Source organism: Struthio camelus, chromosome 17 (assembly GCF_040807025.1).
Source record: "Struthio camelus isolate bStrCam1 chromosome 17, bStrCam1.hap1, whole genome shotgun sequence".
Taxonomy (NCBI): domain Eukaryota; kingdom Metazoa; phylum Chordata; class Aves; order Struthioniformes; family Struthionidae; genus Struthio; species Struthio camelus.
In genome coordinates, this window is record NC_090958.1 from 14,003,845 (window position 1) to 14,018,811 (window position 14,967).

General features: G+C 37.8%; 1 protein-coding gene across 1 annotated transcript in view; it reads right to left on the reverse strand.

Moving 5' to 3' along the window:
• Positions 1-14,967, reverse strand: part of ADGRD1 (adhesion G protein-coupled receptor D1) — a 171,162-nt gene that overhangs the window by 44,063 nt on the left and 112,132 nt on the right. The window contains exons 19-21 of the mRNA XM_009666669.2: positions 14,678-14,781; positions 11,775-11,886; positions 4,760-4,913 (exon numbers count right to left, since the gene is read on the reverse strand). Of these exons, the coding sequence (XP_009664964.1) occupies positions 4,760-4,913; positions 11,775-11,886; positions 14,678-14,781 (370 nt within the window). The remainder of the gene's footprint in view (positions 1-4,759; positions 4,914-11,774; positions 11,887-14,677; positions 14,782-14,967) is intronic.

Below are 14,967 nucleotides of genomic sequence, written 5' to 3' on the forward strand. Positions count from 1 at the left end.
TCCCCAATCAATCTCAAGGTAGTTTTAAAGGTAGGATATTATCACCTTCCACAAATTGTTCTTCTTTTGAATTACTGACAACTGCAGGCTTTGAGGTAATTTTAGCACCCTTGGGACTAAAGATAATACACAGGAACTTCAATCAGCTCTGCACATTTGGTAACCTGTCTCTTTGATTACTGTTAAATTCATTTTACTGGAGTAGTATCTCTCAGAAATCTCAGTATATGTTAGGAGATCTGTGATACTCACTCTAGAGTTCCTCGTTCCCATCTACTGTCAAATCTTCCCTCAAGCTTCACATTGTCATTAATATAGATTCTGCAAACTTTTATGCATGTACATTGCTTAAATAAGAATGATGTGTCTGGGTTTTTTTAATTCAAGACTGGGGTTTGTCATTATTCCAGGAACCTCGAGCTTGCAAAATTTGAATGCATTCACATTTCAAATAAAAGTGAAGCATGAAGAAATGAGTTACCTGCTGTCACTAACATGACATGAGACACCCTTGTCTTTGACGGCTTTCTATCATGTTTGGTCAGCATAATAATTAGCCAAGCCAAACTGTAAAAAACTGGCCATTTCTATTAGACATTGGAAGCTGTGTATTTATTATTGTCTCAGGACAGCACAAGAATGCTTGTATTTCTTTTGACAGCTGCATTCAAGACTAACTTACTCTCATTCTAACTGCCAGACAAAATAATTTTAGGACAAAGCCTTTTTAGCCTCTTCCCCAGGACTTGCAAGACTTTATCAAGATGCCAGAATTTTATGGGATTATATATGACTTTTTTCTATGGTACTTTCATCATGATCGTGACACAACAGCCCAAATTCTACCCATTAGAAAACAAGCGCACGCTGCTGCTGAAGGCAGCACTGACTCTTGATCTCTGATTAAACCTTTCTATTTAAACATTTCTATTCATATTCAATACCAATATGCTAACAATAGAAAAAGTTAGGAACTGACAAATCTGGGCGTCCTTTTAAGCTTTCCTCAGGCTTTGGCAGTTCTAAGCACCTACTAAAGTAGTGAATGCAATGTGGCTTTTGTCTCTAAAAAAAGTCATTATTCAGCAACATTACCAACTCAATGAGTATTAGAGTTACATACCAGACAGCGAATTGTGATACTGCTGACCGAATGAAGGTTAGGCAGATATTTATCAAGAGATAAACACTTTGGAATGCAGTTGCCTAGTTAAATCACGTCAGTGATGTTTAGACACACTTTCAGCAATGACATAATGTCAAATATGATTAAGGAAATTCAACATTTAACTCAAATGCAGATACTCTGAGCTGCACAGAGGAAAAGAAAAAACAAGAAAAGCAGTTCAAACTATTTTACCAGCAACACGGTAGGTTTACTGGATTTTAGAAAACATACTTTTCCAAGTTATTGTAGGAATGATAATTGGTACTTGCTTTCAAAAATTAAAATATTTGTCTAAAAAGGGCTTTTGAAAGGTTTTCACAGAAAATTGTATTACTGTTACGTGGATGATGTCTCCCACAGTCCCTGTGCTATACTTAAGAAACAGAGCTTGGCAACAGGTTTCTCCTGCAGTCCTTGCCAAGAACACTGCTAGAAGAACTGAATATAGAAAATTCTACTGTTGGTGCCTCCTTATTTTGTGATGAAAATCTATTTTAATCACAATAGCTACTGCTGATCCTAAGGGATTGTCCTCCAGAACTTTACTCAATACCACTGAAAACCCTTTTTAGCAATCACATTGCATCACACTGGGCTATGTAGCAATAAACTGCACTCATTGTGCTAATTACTGCCCCTCCCCCCCCCCGAGTGACAGCAATCATACTGCAGTACACTGAGGCCAAATGCAACATTTAGTACCAATGGCATCACATTCAGCTGCCAGGCTCGTCCTTGTGTCTTCTAAATCACAATGCAGATCACTGCCATTTTACAACAAATAAGCATTACACAAAGTGCCAGAAAAAAAGAAGGGTTAAGGTACACTGTGGTACACATAAATCATGAGTTTATTTACACAAGGTGATTAATGATTAACTGCAAATTAAGTTAATCAAAGCATCTGCTGTAAGCAAATGCCCTAGAGAAAAAAATGTCAGCTAGTTAATTAATTGCTGTGGTTTTTTTACATAGTATTTCTGAAGGGGAAATATATCCCTGGTAGTGCATTTTATTGATTTGGTCCACTTGGATTTGTATTCCATGATGAGCTTTAGATTAAAAAAATTCACATGAAACTTCTCTAAAACCAGCAGGTTTTCCTACATTTAGCACCGAATTTAGAAGAATTTGCAGAGCTTGTATGTCTTCAATCCTCAGTGTGTCTAGATTTGCTTACTCTTGGGCCTGTATGCACGAAAAGGATTAACATACTCTCCTTTAGCTGTTTTAAGTAGTGATTTTATTAAAAAAAAAAAAAAAACACCCTCAAACGGTTTTGCCGAAAATCGTTTACACACATCTACTGCACTGAAACTGCAGTAAAACAGCTTTCAAATGCTTTTAGCACCTGGAAGCTTTAAGGTGCATACTATTGGTATGTGAATTGGCCATCTGTCAAGAGAAAAAAAACAGTGGTAAGCCAGTCAGGATAAGGGCACATTCCGTAAGTCTTTTAGGTGAAATAAATAAAGAGAATGTTGACATAAAGTTATATAGTAAATTGCTTAGTTGTCATTAGTCAACACTGTCCTTCAATTTGTATTAATCCTTCCATTTCCTTGGACAGTTTAGGGAAAGAATAACACCTTACTAACCTTAGGTTGTATTAAAATTAGCAAGGTTAACATATTTGCTGTAAGCAATATAGAATTTTACTTAAATGCAGTACGATTATGGCAATCCGCCAGTAGACATTACCTATTCTAACAGATAAAATAGCAACACGAAAATGGCTGATCACAAGTTTTATGAACTAAAGAAGGTAACAGGAAGGAAAAATCATTAAATAAGTACATGAAAAGGGCACAATGATTGACGTTTTAGGGCCAGTGGCATAATGTATTATTCCATTCCAACAAACTAGTTTCTCAGAGCTTCTATCCTGAGAGTCTCTATCTCATCTGCAAATTCTGATTCAAAAGTAAACTTAATCTGAACTTGTTCTCCTGACTGAATTAGTCTGAGATAATGTGCAGTGAAGTTCATTTTTTAACCGATTTTCCAGTGAGGGTGTCTGAATCAAAGATAATTTTTTTTAACTGCCCGAGTCAGATAGACTATGGCTTGACAAGGAACAGAGAAAAGAAGACAAAAACAGTTATATGAATGGAAGAACTCAAAAATGTGCTCTCTTTGACAAGATTCACTGCGCATCAGCAATTCAGTAGTCCTGAGTGAAAATGTTATACCCTTCCTTTTTAGAGAAATTGGTCAATAAGAAACATTGTTTGGCCGTCAAGAGTAAAACTAACTTGGGGTTAAAGGGCATCGCAGCTCAGATAGGCAATTAGAGAACCTCTAAATTGGTGGTCCGAGAGTTCACTGCCTGCACAATAGCTCTGAGGACTTCCCTCATCAGGAGGAGTAACCAAGAAAACGGCATGTCCAATTAAGAGCAGCTCTTTTGTATGGCATATTCTCTAAGGCAATGGACAGTGTTGTAAATGCATGTGATACTCTTGAAACACACTGAGAAACACGGAGGGCAAAGGAAAAAAGTTCCAATTAATTAAGCTACAGTTTGTTCCCTCAATCTATCAGATATCATGTTCACCAGAGGACGGTATGAAACGGCCCTTAGACTGCTAAGAAAGTGATTTTAAAAGGAAAGAGAAATGATGAACGCAATAAAAAGGTCATACTGAAAAAATATAGACAGCTGTTGAGAAATACGTAAGTGAACAGTATTATCACCACCAAGGTCTACATCTTGCCAGTAGGTACTAAATGGACCAATTTTGACTGAAGTAGGTCTGTATTGCTGTTATAATTGGTTTTCATTCAGCTTCCACATGAATTTGTGGGGGAAAAGATAATGCATGGTTTAAAATATTTTTGAAATTATCCATAATTTTAAAGATAGCCCTTTGCTATCTTTTTACATCTCTCCTTTTGTCTCAGTGTTTACACACTGTGTTTACAGTGTTTACATCTCTCCTTTTGTCTCAGGTTTTCTTCTATATCTGTGATATTCCTGTATCATAGGACCACATTTTTATTCTTGATAATGACACTGAGCTTCCTTGCAGCCACTTTCGCCTAGGGATTTCAAGGCACAAAACATGAACTAATGAAGTCCTGTGATACTCCTGACATACTGTGCCCATTTTGTATGTATGGTGATTGCAGAATATGATAGAATAAGCCAGTGTCATGAGTTAGAACAAAAAAAAAAAATCAGTGCAGTGAGACCTCCCTCCCATACTCCTGCTACTGACTTTGTAATCAAGGATCTGATCTGGCCGTAGCAAGGTCAAAGAATTTACTGCAATGGGATTACATTTAGGGACTATATATTTTAAAGTTTGATTACAGTCAGAAAAATTATGCATATTCTTCTCTAACAGGCCTCCTCTCAGTAAGGCAAACTATGATCACAAGATCAATCTTTTACCTCTGCTTCTGACCACTGTCCAACTCTGAGACAGGAATCACGGCATGACAAATACATTCACATTGCACGTCGTTCTTAAAAACTATTCCAAAGATCAGTTTCATGCATGCTATAAAAAATAGGTGATTAGGATCCATAATATAACCTTGTCTCATGGCGAAGAGACTGAAAGCAAACAGCTGCTAAATGCTTACCCCATCCAATTCCATAGTAGTACAAGTGCTTGCTCTCTTCTGACCCAAATACTTTGATCACCATACTATAGAGATGAAATCCTTCCACCAGCATCCATGCAAAAGCACTCAGGAAGAAAAAATGAAGGAGAATGGCCAAGACTTTGCAAGGCACCTAAAATAAGAGCAAAAATAAATACATTAATTCTCTGTGATACAGTCATATTGGTAGAGTTTTTCAATTTTTGTGATAATTTTTACGTTTAAACACTAAATACTAAACCACTGGAGTAAAACATTCATAAAGAACAGAGCACCCGAGGACTTTTATTTTTCTACAGCGTTTTAAGAGTAACAAATTCTCTTACTACGTCACAATCAAAACACAAAAACCATTGCTAAACATGCTGTGGAAAGCCAAACTGGTTGTTTATTTGTGCATAAGCAATACTCTTACTGGAGTCTACAAAAAATTTAAGAACTTGAAACTGCAAGTTCAGCTTGCTGTTGCTGAGTATAGTAAATACAGGAGGGTCAGCAAAGTGGTGGTACAGGTGCTGTCCCATACCTTTCTCCCTGTTCTGTGATGGGGGGAAAACGGCATGGTTCAAACTACATTTTCAACACGGACAGGTGGAAAGTCAGTAGATCACCTAAGTTTGAGGGAAAGCTGGAAATTTTCAAATAAGGTAACATATTTGATCTTTAACTTCATTTTGCCAGTGACTTCCCTACTTTGCTGTTCTTATTAAACATAGTATAACTCACAAATTGAATCTTACTGTATCCAATTCTCTGTCCAGGTAAGAAATTCAGTAAAAGCCTCATATGCCCCTCCATCATCAATACTAATATAACCATTTTAAAAAATTCTAGCAAGCTATAATTGGCTCTCAAGTCCTAATTGCTCTTTGCTGGTTATGTACTTTACTTGCCTACTTGAATTCTCAATTTCCCTTAGCCTGGAGTATGTACAGACTATATACAAAGCCATACTTGACAGAAGCCCTTCTAGTGGTTAAGGCAAAGAACTGAAAGTCTTCTCTTTTTAGTCAGTTTGAATCCTCCTTGATAGCCTTTTGTTGCACAATGAGCTGCTGAAATTTTGGAAATAGGAACTAATAGGAAAAGGAAAGTTTAGGGAAGGAAGTTTAGGAAAGTTTAAGCAGCAGAAAAATACCATCCAGTAAGTGAATCCAACTGGAGTGAACTGGAGTGAACTGGAGCATCTGCTTCAATTTCAGCTATTAAATGTTTTGAAGTGAAACAAATGCTGCCACAGCAGAGTGAGGAATGCCAGGACAAAGACAGTGTAGTGAGAAGTAAAAAATTCCTCCTGAGTCAGGCTTAGACCTGGTCCAGGCAACGCTTAACGGTCTTCTGTGGATGACAGGATGCACGCATGGGTTTGATGCCTGGCTTTTCCCCAGGAGCTGTCGTAATAGCGCTCACCAATTATTCCTCAGAGAGATCATAACATTTTTTTGTAAGTCTCCTATCAATCTACCTTATGCAAACTGGAAAACGTAATCCTTTCTATGCGTCAAGTAGTCACACAGCACATTTGCCTTTCACCACTAATTGCTTTTTGAGGATGTCTCACCACAAGTGGTTTCACTCATCATGCAGTAACTAACTGAACAGATGTGATTGCCAGTGATCTTACCACAAGATAACCTTGTTTAGTTTGCTTTCAGTTAAGGTGCACTTTAAACATTTTCTTGGAAAGAGTTCCAGCTATATCTCAGGTTTGCATTGGCTAGCATACTGATGGGGGTCATTTTGCTTCTGTGACACGTACAGACTTTCGGAGGGGTTGCTTGTATGCAGCCTATGTAAATGGGAAGCCTTCCCTCCCCCTCCCCCCCCAGTTTCTCTTCTTTACCTAGAAAAATCACACCCCTGCAATAAGATGTCCTTGCAGTTGGAGTCTGTGTGCTGAGGTAGCATTACCAGTAGGAACCAGTTTGCTGCAACAGTGTCTTCAAATGTTAATTAGTAGGTCCCTTTGTTGTGTAAGCTTAGGTGCTGTGTGCTGGCATTTTATTCTTTTTGTGGATGGTTTGGGACTTGGTACTGTAATGAAAATTAAAACCTTGGGACTTGGTAGTATAATGAAAATCAAAGCCTTCCAGTCCCTTTTCACTTGTGTTCAGCTGGTTCTGTGCTGGTGCGGGGACATTCCAATGCAAATCCATTGTGATTACATGTATTAAAAAGCAGTAAGTTGGGTTTTAATTCATGTAAGTGAGATCTGTAACTGTTTTACTATTTCAAAATGTTCAGTGCTATAACTAAATCAGACTTGCTTATTGACAAAAACTGGAAAAAACATTTCCGGTTAATTTTATCATAAGGCCATGAAATCCATTTTAATGCGTTTTGATTTCTACAAGAAGATTAGTCCAGGCAATATAAATACAGCATAAGCTTACATAAAGCTAGTTTTGTCAAATGGATACTTTCCATTTTTTGACTAGCCAAACAATATACATCATAAAAGAGCAGAAAAATAAAACATAGTGCAGTAGCAGGAGGCTAGTCTGCATATAATTTTGGATAATACTGAGTTGCAGATTTTTACATAAAATCAATAGCCAAATTGCTACTAATTCTGTATTAATGTCTTACTTATTACTTTGAGGACATTTTGACAGAACTGCCTTCTAGAAAAAGGCACTGAAAACCTGAGACATTACACATTAAAAACAAATTGGTGTCCCTTTCTGTATCATACAATGCACACTACTTTTAGTAGAGTACTTACAAAAAGACAGTTCTCATTACTGCTACTGCTCATGAGTCTGTGGAAACAGAAAAATCAGTCCAGCAAGTAGAAGGGCCTGTTATGCTAATGGTTGTTGAGAAAGTAAAGCAGTCTTTCAGCAGTGCCTCTCAGAAAATTATATTCATTGAGAACAGTCTTAAAGCAGATAGGTAAATTTGCATGCGTTTTCTAAATCCAATTTATGATAGTGTTTTCAATTTGAGTGGCAATGTTATTGCATTACACAGAACCCTCTGAAAATGTCCTCCTCTGCAGCCTATATGCTCCGACACAGTCTTGAACTTCTGTAGTTACCTAAACAGAAGTAGCTCATTTTGCTTCTCTATCTGCAACTGTTTTAAGTTCCCCTTCCCACATCCATGGGAGTACCATGCAGGAATACAGCGTGAGAAACTGCTCAATATACTAGCTGCAAAACTGCAAATAGTAGACACATTGACTTTGCCAGCAAAACACAGTGCTACGTAACACCCCAAACGACTCCACTTTTCATTTTCCTATGTTTTAAGTAATACTTTACTTTCTCCCACAAACATATTCAGCTCTTAGCTTTTCCTTAGTAGCCTATAGAAATGTTGCTGGTTAATTTTTTTAAATGCACACTGCTGTTGAGATTCTGTTAAATAAAAACAGTACTCTCTGGTGTAGAGCAAAACGAAAAAAAAAACATAACTAAGAACGTGAATTTAGCTCAAGAAACAAATCTATCTATGGCTGAAAGCTCTAGGGAAGTCATTGGACTGGCATTTGGATAGCAAAGATGTCTTATAGGCTTGTCAGCATAGGAAGAAAATGTATTTGCAGATATTTTCTGTCTCTAGAAGAAAAATAACCTGGTTTCAGGAATAATTGTCTCACTGGAAGGTACCATGATCATTCAGGACTACTGTTTTAGCAGTACTGATATTAGGTATAAAGGACAACCTTTTCTAAAAAAGTAAAAAACAGATATTCCTGGCTTTATTAGAAATATCAAAGTCCTATTCATGGAAATAACTTTAGAGTTTTGTAGTTAGTAAGTTAAAAATTACTCCTGTTCTACAAAAGGAAAACTGCTATAGTGTGAATTGCAAATGATTAAGTAATACATCTGAAATTACCAGAAAATCCTGTGTGCTTTATCTGGAACCAAAAATTAAATAAATAAACCAAAAATTAAGTACTCAGGATCCCTAGAGACGGAGATGGGGAAAGGAAGGACAGTCTAAAGGCAGTCATGCAGGAAAGTGATGCCAGCTCACTGCTTGTTTATGTGATGCCATCCCTGGGAGTGCCTTGTTCTTCCTCAAGCAAACTGGTACCATGCCTCCTTTCAAGCAGGGCATGTATAAAATGTTTATACTAAATAGACCTATCTTCAGCAGAAGCAAATGATTAAGTAACTTAGACCTCCTGATGTAAATACTGTCTCCTCCAGTAGTAAAGAATCATTAGCCAACCAATTAAAGTATCAAAGGTACTAAAACTGGTGTCAAAATTAGTGAGAGCTGAGTATGCAGACGGTAAGGCCACAAGACTAACAAAAGGTTAGTCACCTAACCTAATTAGTTAGGTTAGTCACCTAATCAAACACCCCAATCCAAAGACATTAAAAAATAAAAATAACAATGTAGCAGATAATATGCACATTATGCTTTTCAACTTTAAGAGCTTTACAGTATTGTGCCCATAAAATCATTGATGTTACAGAGATGGTAGAGCTGAAATATCCTCGGATTCTGTGAATGGTTTCATTCTGGAATGCAAGCCTGTGGCTTAAAATAGGTCTTCATTTTCATGATATTTGTAATGTATATGACTTTTTGTGCGCTATAGTTCTAAAATAGGAAAAAATAAGCCTTCATAGCTGTAAATATCGTGAGCATTTTATACTCAGATGTAATCAAGTATGGAAAAGATAACTGGTTAGAGAAGCAGCTCCTCTGGATTTAAATAAAGCCATACTCCCAATTCTAGTTTGCCCACATGTAAGCATAAATCAATTTAATTTAAGGTTTGATGTTTCACCGGTTTACTTACAGTAAGCACTTTGAGAAGTCCTTTTGCCATACTCTACCTGGTTTCAGATTAATTAATTTCAATTTATCTAAAGTCAGTTTGGAAAAGGTTTAAGAGAAATGAAAATATGTCCCTATTAAGCTGCAATTAAGTCTACATGAGCATTTCACAAGCTTAGCTAAATCTGCTTAACTAAACAAGCAGATGTGTATGCGGACAAGGCATATTATGAATTTGGGTGGGCACTAGGACACGACCCCAGTGAACATTGGCTCTACCTACATCCAAGTGAAAATGGGAAACACAACCTGTATTTCTTAGTAGTTTAAAAGACTGGAAGTGATGCAGACCTTGATAAGGTGTAAAAAGGCTTTTACAGCTTATCAGAATTGACTGAATTGGAATAGAAACCTGGTCTGAAAACCTGGATTGGCTGAAAAATGGGAAAACATGAGAATGAGACATCCTGCTTATGACATTTTATTGCTCTCAAGCCTATGTCCTTTCAGCAGAGCTTTAGCTCTATGCCTGTTTAGAAAGGATTATTTTAGTGCATGGTTTTCCTTATCTTCTGCTTCCAATTGTAAATGTTGCTGTTCTCCACTGTCCCCATTTTATTTTCTAAACCATTCCACATTATTTTCTCCCTAGCCCATTCTCTTACTCACTCAGGACCTATCTGGATGTTAACAGGTAGAAGAATACGAACTCAGTTTTGCAAAGCGCTCTTAGATCCCCAGGTGATAACAGTTATGTAAAGACAGACATTATTATTATTTATAAACTTAACAGAAGCTCAAGGGATTCCATCTGAGCTGAATATAAATTTAAGTAACTTTTCTATTGCCAAAATTAAAAGTGTACAAACCTCATATTTATTTCTACTGAAAATAAAAAGAATAACAGATTACTAAAAACTTATTGTTGCTTGTCAACAGTAATATGGAGCAACAGCTGATCACCAAAGCAGCCAAGTTTTGTCCTATCAAAAAAGCAGAGCACACTGGAACGTTATTTTAAGATAAGGTTTTGTTTCTGCCTTTCGCAAGTGGGACTTTCCATCAATAGATCTTATGTTATTTTAAATAGCATTTTTAAATACCACCGTGGACACAAATTTTTTTTCCACTAGTGTGGAACGCTGTTAACTTGGCATATCCCTTTTAATCTAATCCAACTAATGTTTTAGATCATGATGCTAATGATTTAGACCCTGATAGTCTGTATAAGGAATTCCCAAGTGTAGCAGCAGACCCATAAAGTCAGCCTCTAATTTCAGGTTTAGATCTATATGACTGGGCAGAAAAAGCCTATTCATTCATAACACTTAATTGTCAAGTGAGTAATATGACAATGTTTGTCATTTGCTTAAATGGTGGTCCTAGATGCCTAGAGAGGTGTATGGGTGTTTTATGATACTGAGGATCTGAGCTTAAACTCTTAGATAGCGATAGCTAGAGGTAAAACTTTCTTCCATCTCCGGCTAGCTAAGCTAGCTGTCCTTTTCTCATTGATTATGACCTGGGTCAAATAAACATGAATGATATTTAAAATTCATCTAAATTTCTGGAATAGAGATCATGATCAACAAATGTGCTGTTCAGCAAAATAGAAAATTGTACCAAGCAAATAAAGCTTTGTGAGAAAAGAAAAAAACAAAGGTCTTCTGGAAAAAGCAGAATAGCAGGGAAAAACGCCACAGGAAGTAAGTTTTGTCAGAAAACTCATTCCCTTCCACCAAGGATAAGGTGACTTTTTAATGTGAAACAAAGCAAAATATTTATGAGCAGCAAGTAGAGGATTAAAACTAAAACAGAAACAAAACTGAACCCTAACAGAAATACAGATACATACAACATTAAATTAAATACAAAACTCACACAATTTTCTCCAATATAAAATTCAGTTTTTGACATAAGAAAAGGTTGAAAGAGAGCATGAGCCCATAACAGAAGTTAAGTCATTCCATTTTAACATGCAACTGGAATGTGCTCCAGTACTATAGTGATTTCTTACATTTGATGGAGAGCGTATCTCTTTCAGTTTTGCAGCTAGCAAAACATGGATGGATACTATGATAACACTATTTGGACATACAAAAGGCTTTATCCAGTGTTGTGTGATGGCATTTTTGGTTTAGACATGCTAAAAAGGGAAATCCAACAACAGAATCTTTCTCGCCTACAGCATGTGGCACTCATTCCATGGAGGTGCCTCGCCAAAAAAACAGTCGCTCTTTCTAGCACTTACTGTTCCAGGGCTGAACTGAAAACTGATGAGGAGCAGGATCTGAGCCACCAGGACAGCAAAGGATAGATTGGCATGGATGTGATAGCGTTGGTTGCGGATGGTGCTGACAGACCTGACAGAAGATAGAAAGACTCATGAATAAAACAATATTCCAAGAAGCACTAACACATTTATGATTTACCTTCAAGCATTTTGATGGGTTTTTGTTCATTTGCTTTGGTGGGGCTATCATTATGTCTTTTGAGTGCTTCTTCCACCAGGACTGAGCTGTATGTAACTAGTTTCTTGCATATTCTGCCACAGTATCGAATGCAGCAGAAAGACTGATTTGCACATTACACTAGCTCCGCTAATAACTTGTGATAGAATATTAATAAAAGGTTTGAGCCTGAATGGTGCTGAACTCTCGAGGAAGTCAGATCTGCACTACACAGAAAGCATTCTGCACCTTGCACCTAGCCCACACAGCACCGCAGAATTTCTTAGTATTTTATTGGTATTTGCCTGTATTAGAAATAAGTGAACCTGAGAAGAGTCAGGTTACAATTTTGGCGTTGTTATTATCAGCTTTTGAGCACAGAAACTATACCTACTTATAGATATGTGCAGTGCCTATCTTGGCAGAGCCCTAACTTTGATTACAACATCATCGAGCCTATCTCTCTTGGCTTTGCAAAAACCATCTGGAAATCTGACAAGAATGTGCTTTCCTCAGAGTCGTCTGACTTTTTGCTTCTTTTCTCATCCAGAAACAGGAAGTAGAAAACAAACAAAAACATTTATCTGAACATTTCGGACCTTTTGAATAGTTTTATTTTTTTCTTTGGGAAAAAAAAAACAAACAGAATTAGTAAGAGCAGATTTTCATGTTCAACCCCTACTGTCTGCCAGCCCCTACTGCTAACTTTAATCATTTCAGGAGACCTGGCTTGTTTAGCTCCATGAATTATGGTGTGTACTATAGTACACACTCCTATCTTTTCTTTGCATCACACAAGATTGTGATGACTTTTGCAACTGCTGGTGACACACCATCTGTGGCCTCTGGAGCAGGGTGACCCAGACTTGATGATACAGATGATGGCTTGCTGTCAGCTTCGCTCTTTCAGCACTGTTTTAGCAGCGCCTCATTACAATGGAGTGAAGAGGAACATGAAAAGACAAGATGTACTGATGTCCTAAAAGTGATTCAAAGAGACAGGTTGTGCTGCCTGATGCCAACAGCTTTCTAATACAGAGCTTCACGTAGTCACAAACTGGAGCGCTGTTACCCAGAAGGCAACCAGGGCCACACTCTTGGAAACCGCTTGTCTTTGCTAGTATGCAGAGTAGCTCAGAACTTGCCAGATTCCTCTCCGCTTACTTCACTGTCCTCTAACACCACATTGCAAAATTTTGCTTCAGCTGTCTAATGAGGCCCAGCTCTCCAGTGAAAAACCTAACGAAATTATTTTTAATTGGCAGTTTAAATGAGCCTATGCACAGGTGGGGTGCTAAACCTTGTGTCTGTCAGCTGGGTCCAAACTCTCCTTCCCAGTCTCCTTTTTGTCTCTAGTTTCTCAGGGAATTTGTCAGTCTAGCTGAAGCAATACAAGCTCCTTTTAGTCCTTTCCTTTCTGAACACTAACATCCTCAGTTCTGCACTCAGATAAAACCAGAGCAGATCATTACCTTTAGCCTAAACATGCCAATGGCCCAATACCACATCGTCAGACTTTGGCACTTACTTGGAGTGGATTTTGCCACACATGACACACAATCCAAGTATGACCAACACAGATCTTGAGACTTGGAAATAATACTGTTTTTGGAACTATTTACTGAGTTTCAGCAGGTCCCTTTTTCTAAAAACTGATCTCTTAGCAGGATGTCCAAAAGACATGCTTGGGCACAGAAATCAAAACTTGAGTAGGAAGAACACGGTTTAGTGCTCAAGGAGATAAGAGACAAGAATTCCATTCCTTGCTCTGCTCCCAATCTGCTGGGCAATTTGCTGGGCAAGTTACTTCACCTCTTTTCAGATTTTGTCTTTTTCATTTAGACAGAAACCTCTGTGCAAGCTTTTTCAGAAATGTCTGTATCAAGCCTAGCTAGGCTTCAAACTCAGTTGTCACCACTGCAACATGAATTTGCATAAAAACCCTCGGTGCTTCATAGCAAAAATCTTCCCAGTGCAAAGTGTGCACAAAGGTACTACCGTGTTACAAGCACGAGGCCACAGAGATGTAGAGGATTTAAACACAAGTGATGGAGTGAAATTCACACTGCCTATAGTGTCCTTTACCCTACTAAATCAACACATTTGAAAAATAGCCTAAGAGAACAGCAAGATACTTGAAAACAGATGCAGGTTAGATGATGCAATTGTACACATATTGTATGAAACAGTAGTAAGGCGGCTAATGTTGACTGAGCCATCCTTTACGAGCATACCTGCATGGCTTATTATTACAATGCCTTACGGACGAGACAGTTAGAAAGCAGAAAGAAGTCCTGCTCTTGTTACACCCCAAGCAATCCAAAGATATACCTCGGGGTGGGGGGTGGGGGGTGGCTAATACTGTGTTTGCCTTGAGCTCTGAATCAAGCCCACTTATAGCCCCCCTTTACAAGATTCCTGAGCTATGGCACTATGGGGAGAATTTTTAAAAGTCTCTAAAAAATTCTACATAGCAAGGAAATAGCTTGCTATGTAAAGACCATCCCATTTCAGGAAATTAAAGTAATTTAGAAATAACCAACCGTTACAAATATATGCACACAATCTAATTAGGAAGATTTTAGAAATAATAGCCTTTGTTTTATTTTGAGGACCTGAAGGGATCCACTCCAGTAGCCTGAAATGCACTGCAAGACTTTCTGTACAATAGTCACTCGGCAGGTATTAAGTTAAAATTACTCACGACAATATAGCAAATGTGACCAGCGTGATCGTCAAGCAGAAGATGGACAGAGCGCAGCCAATGTAAGTGATGGAGGAGAGGGCCACCTGGTGTTCTCTTGTTAGCTGTACACAAAGAGAAAAACAAAATAAAAACCTATTAATTGATTTATTGCACTACAGAGCCATGGATCTGCCACCATGCATATACTGTTTCCTCCTCCATCTCCTTATATATGAGCTGATGTTAGTGATCATTTGCTGCTGTTTCTAACATGGGAAATGAGCAGTCCCCTCTGAACCGTAAACTGA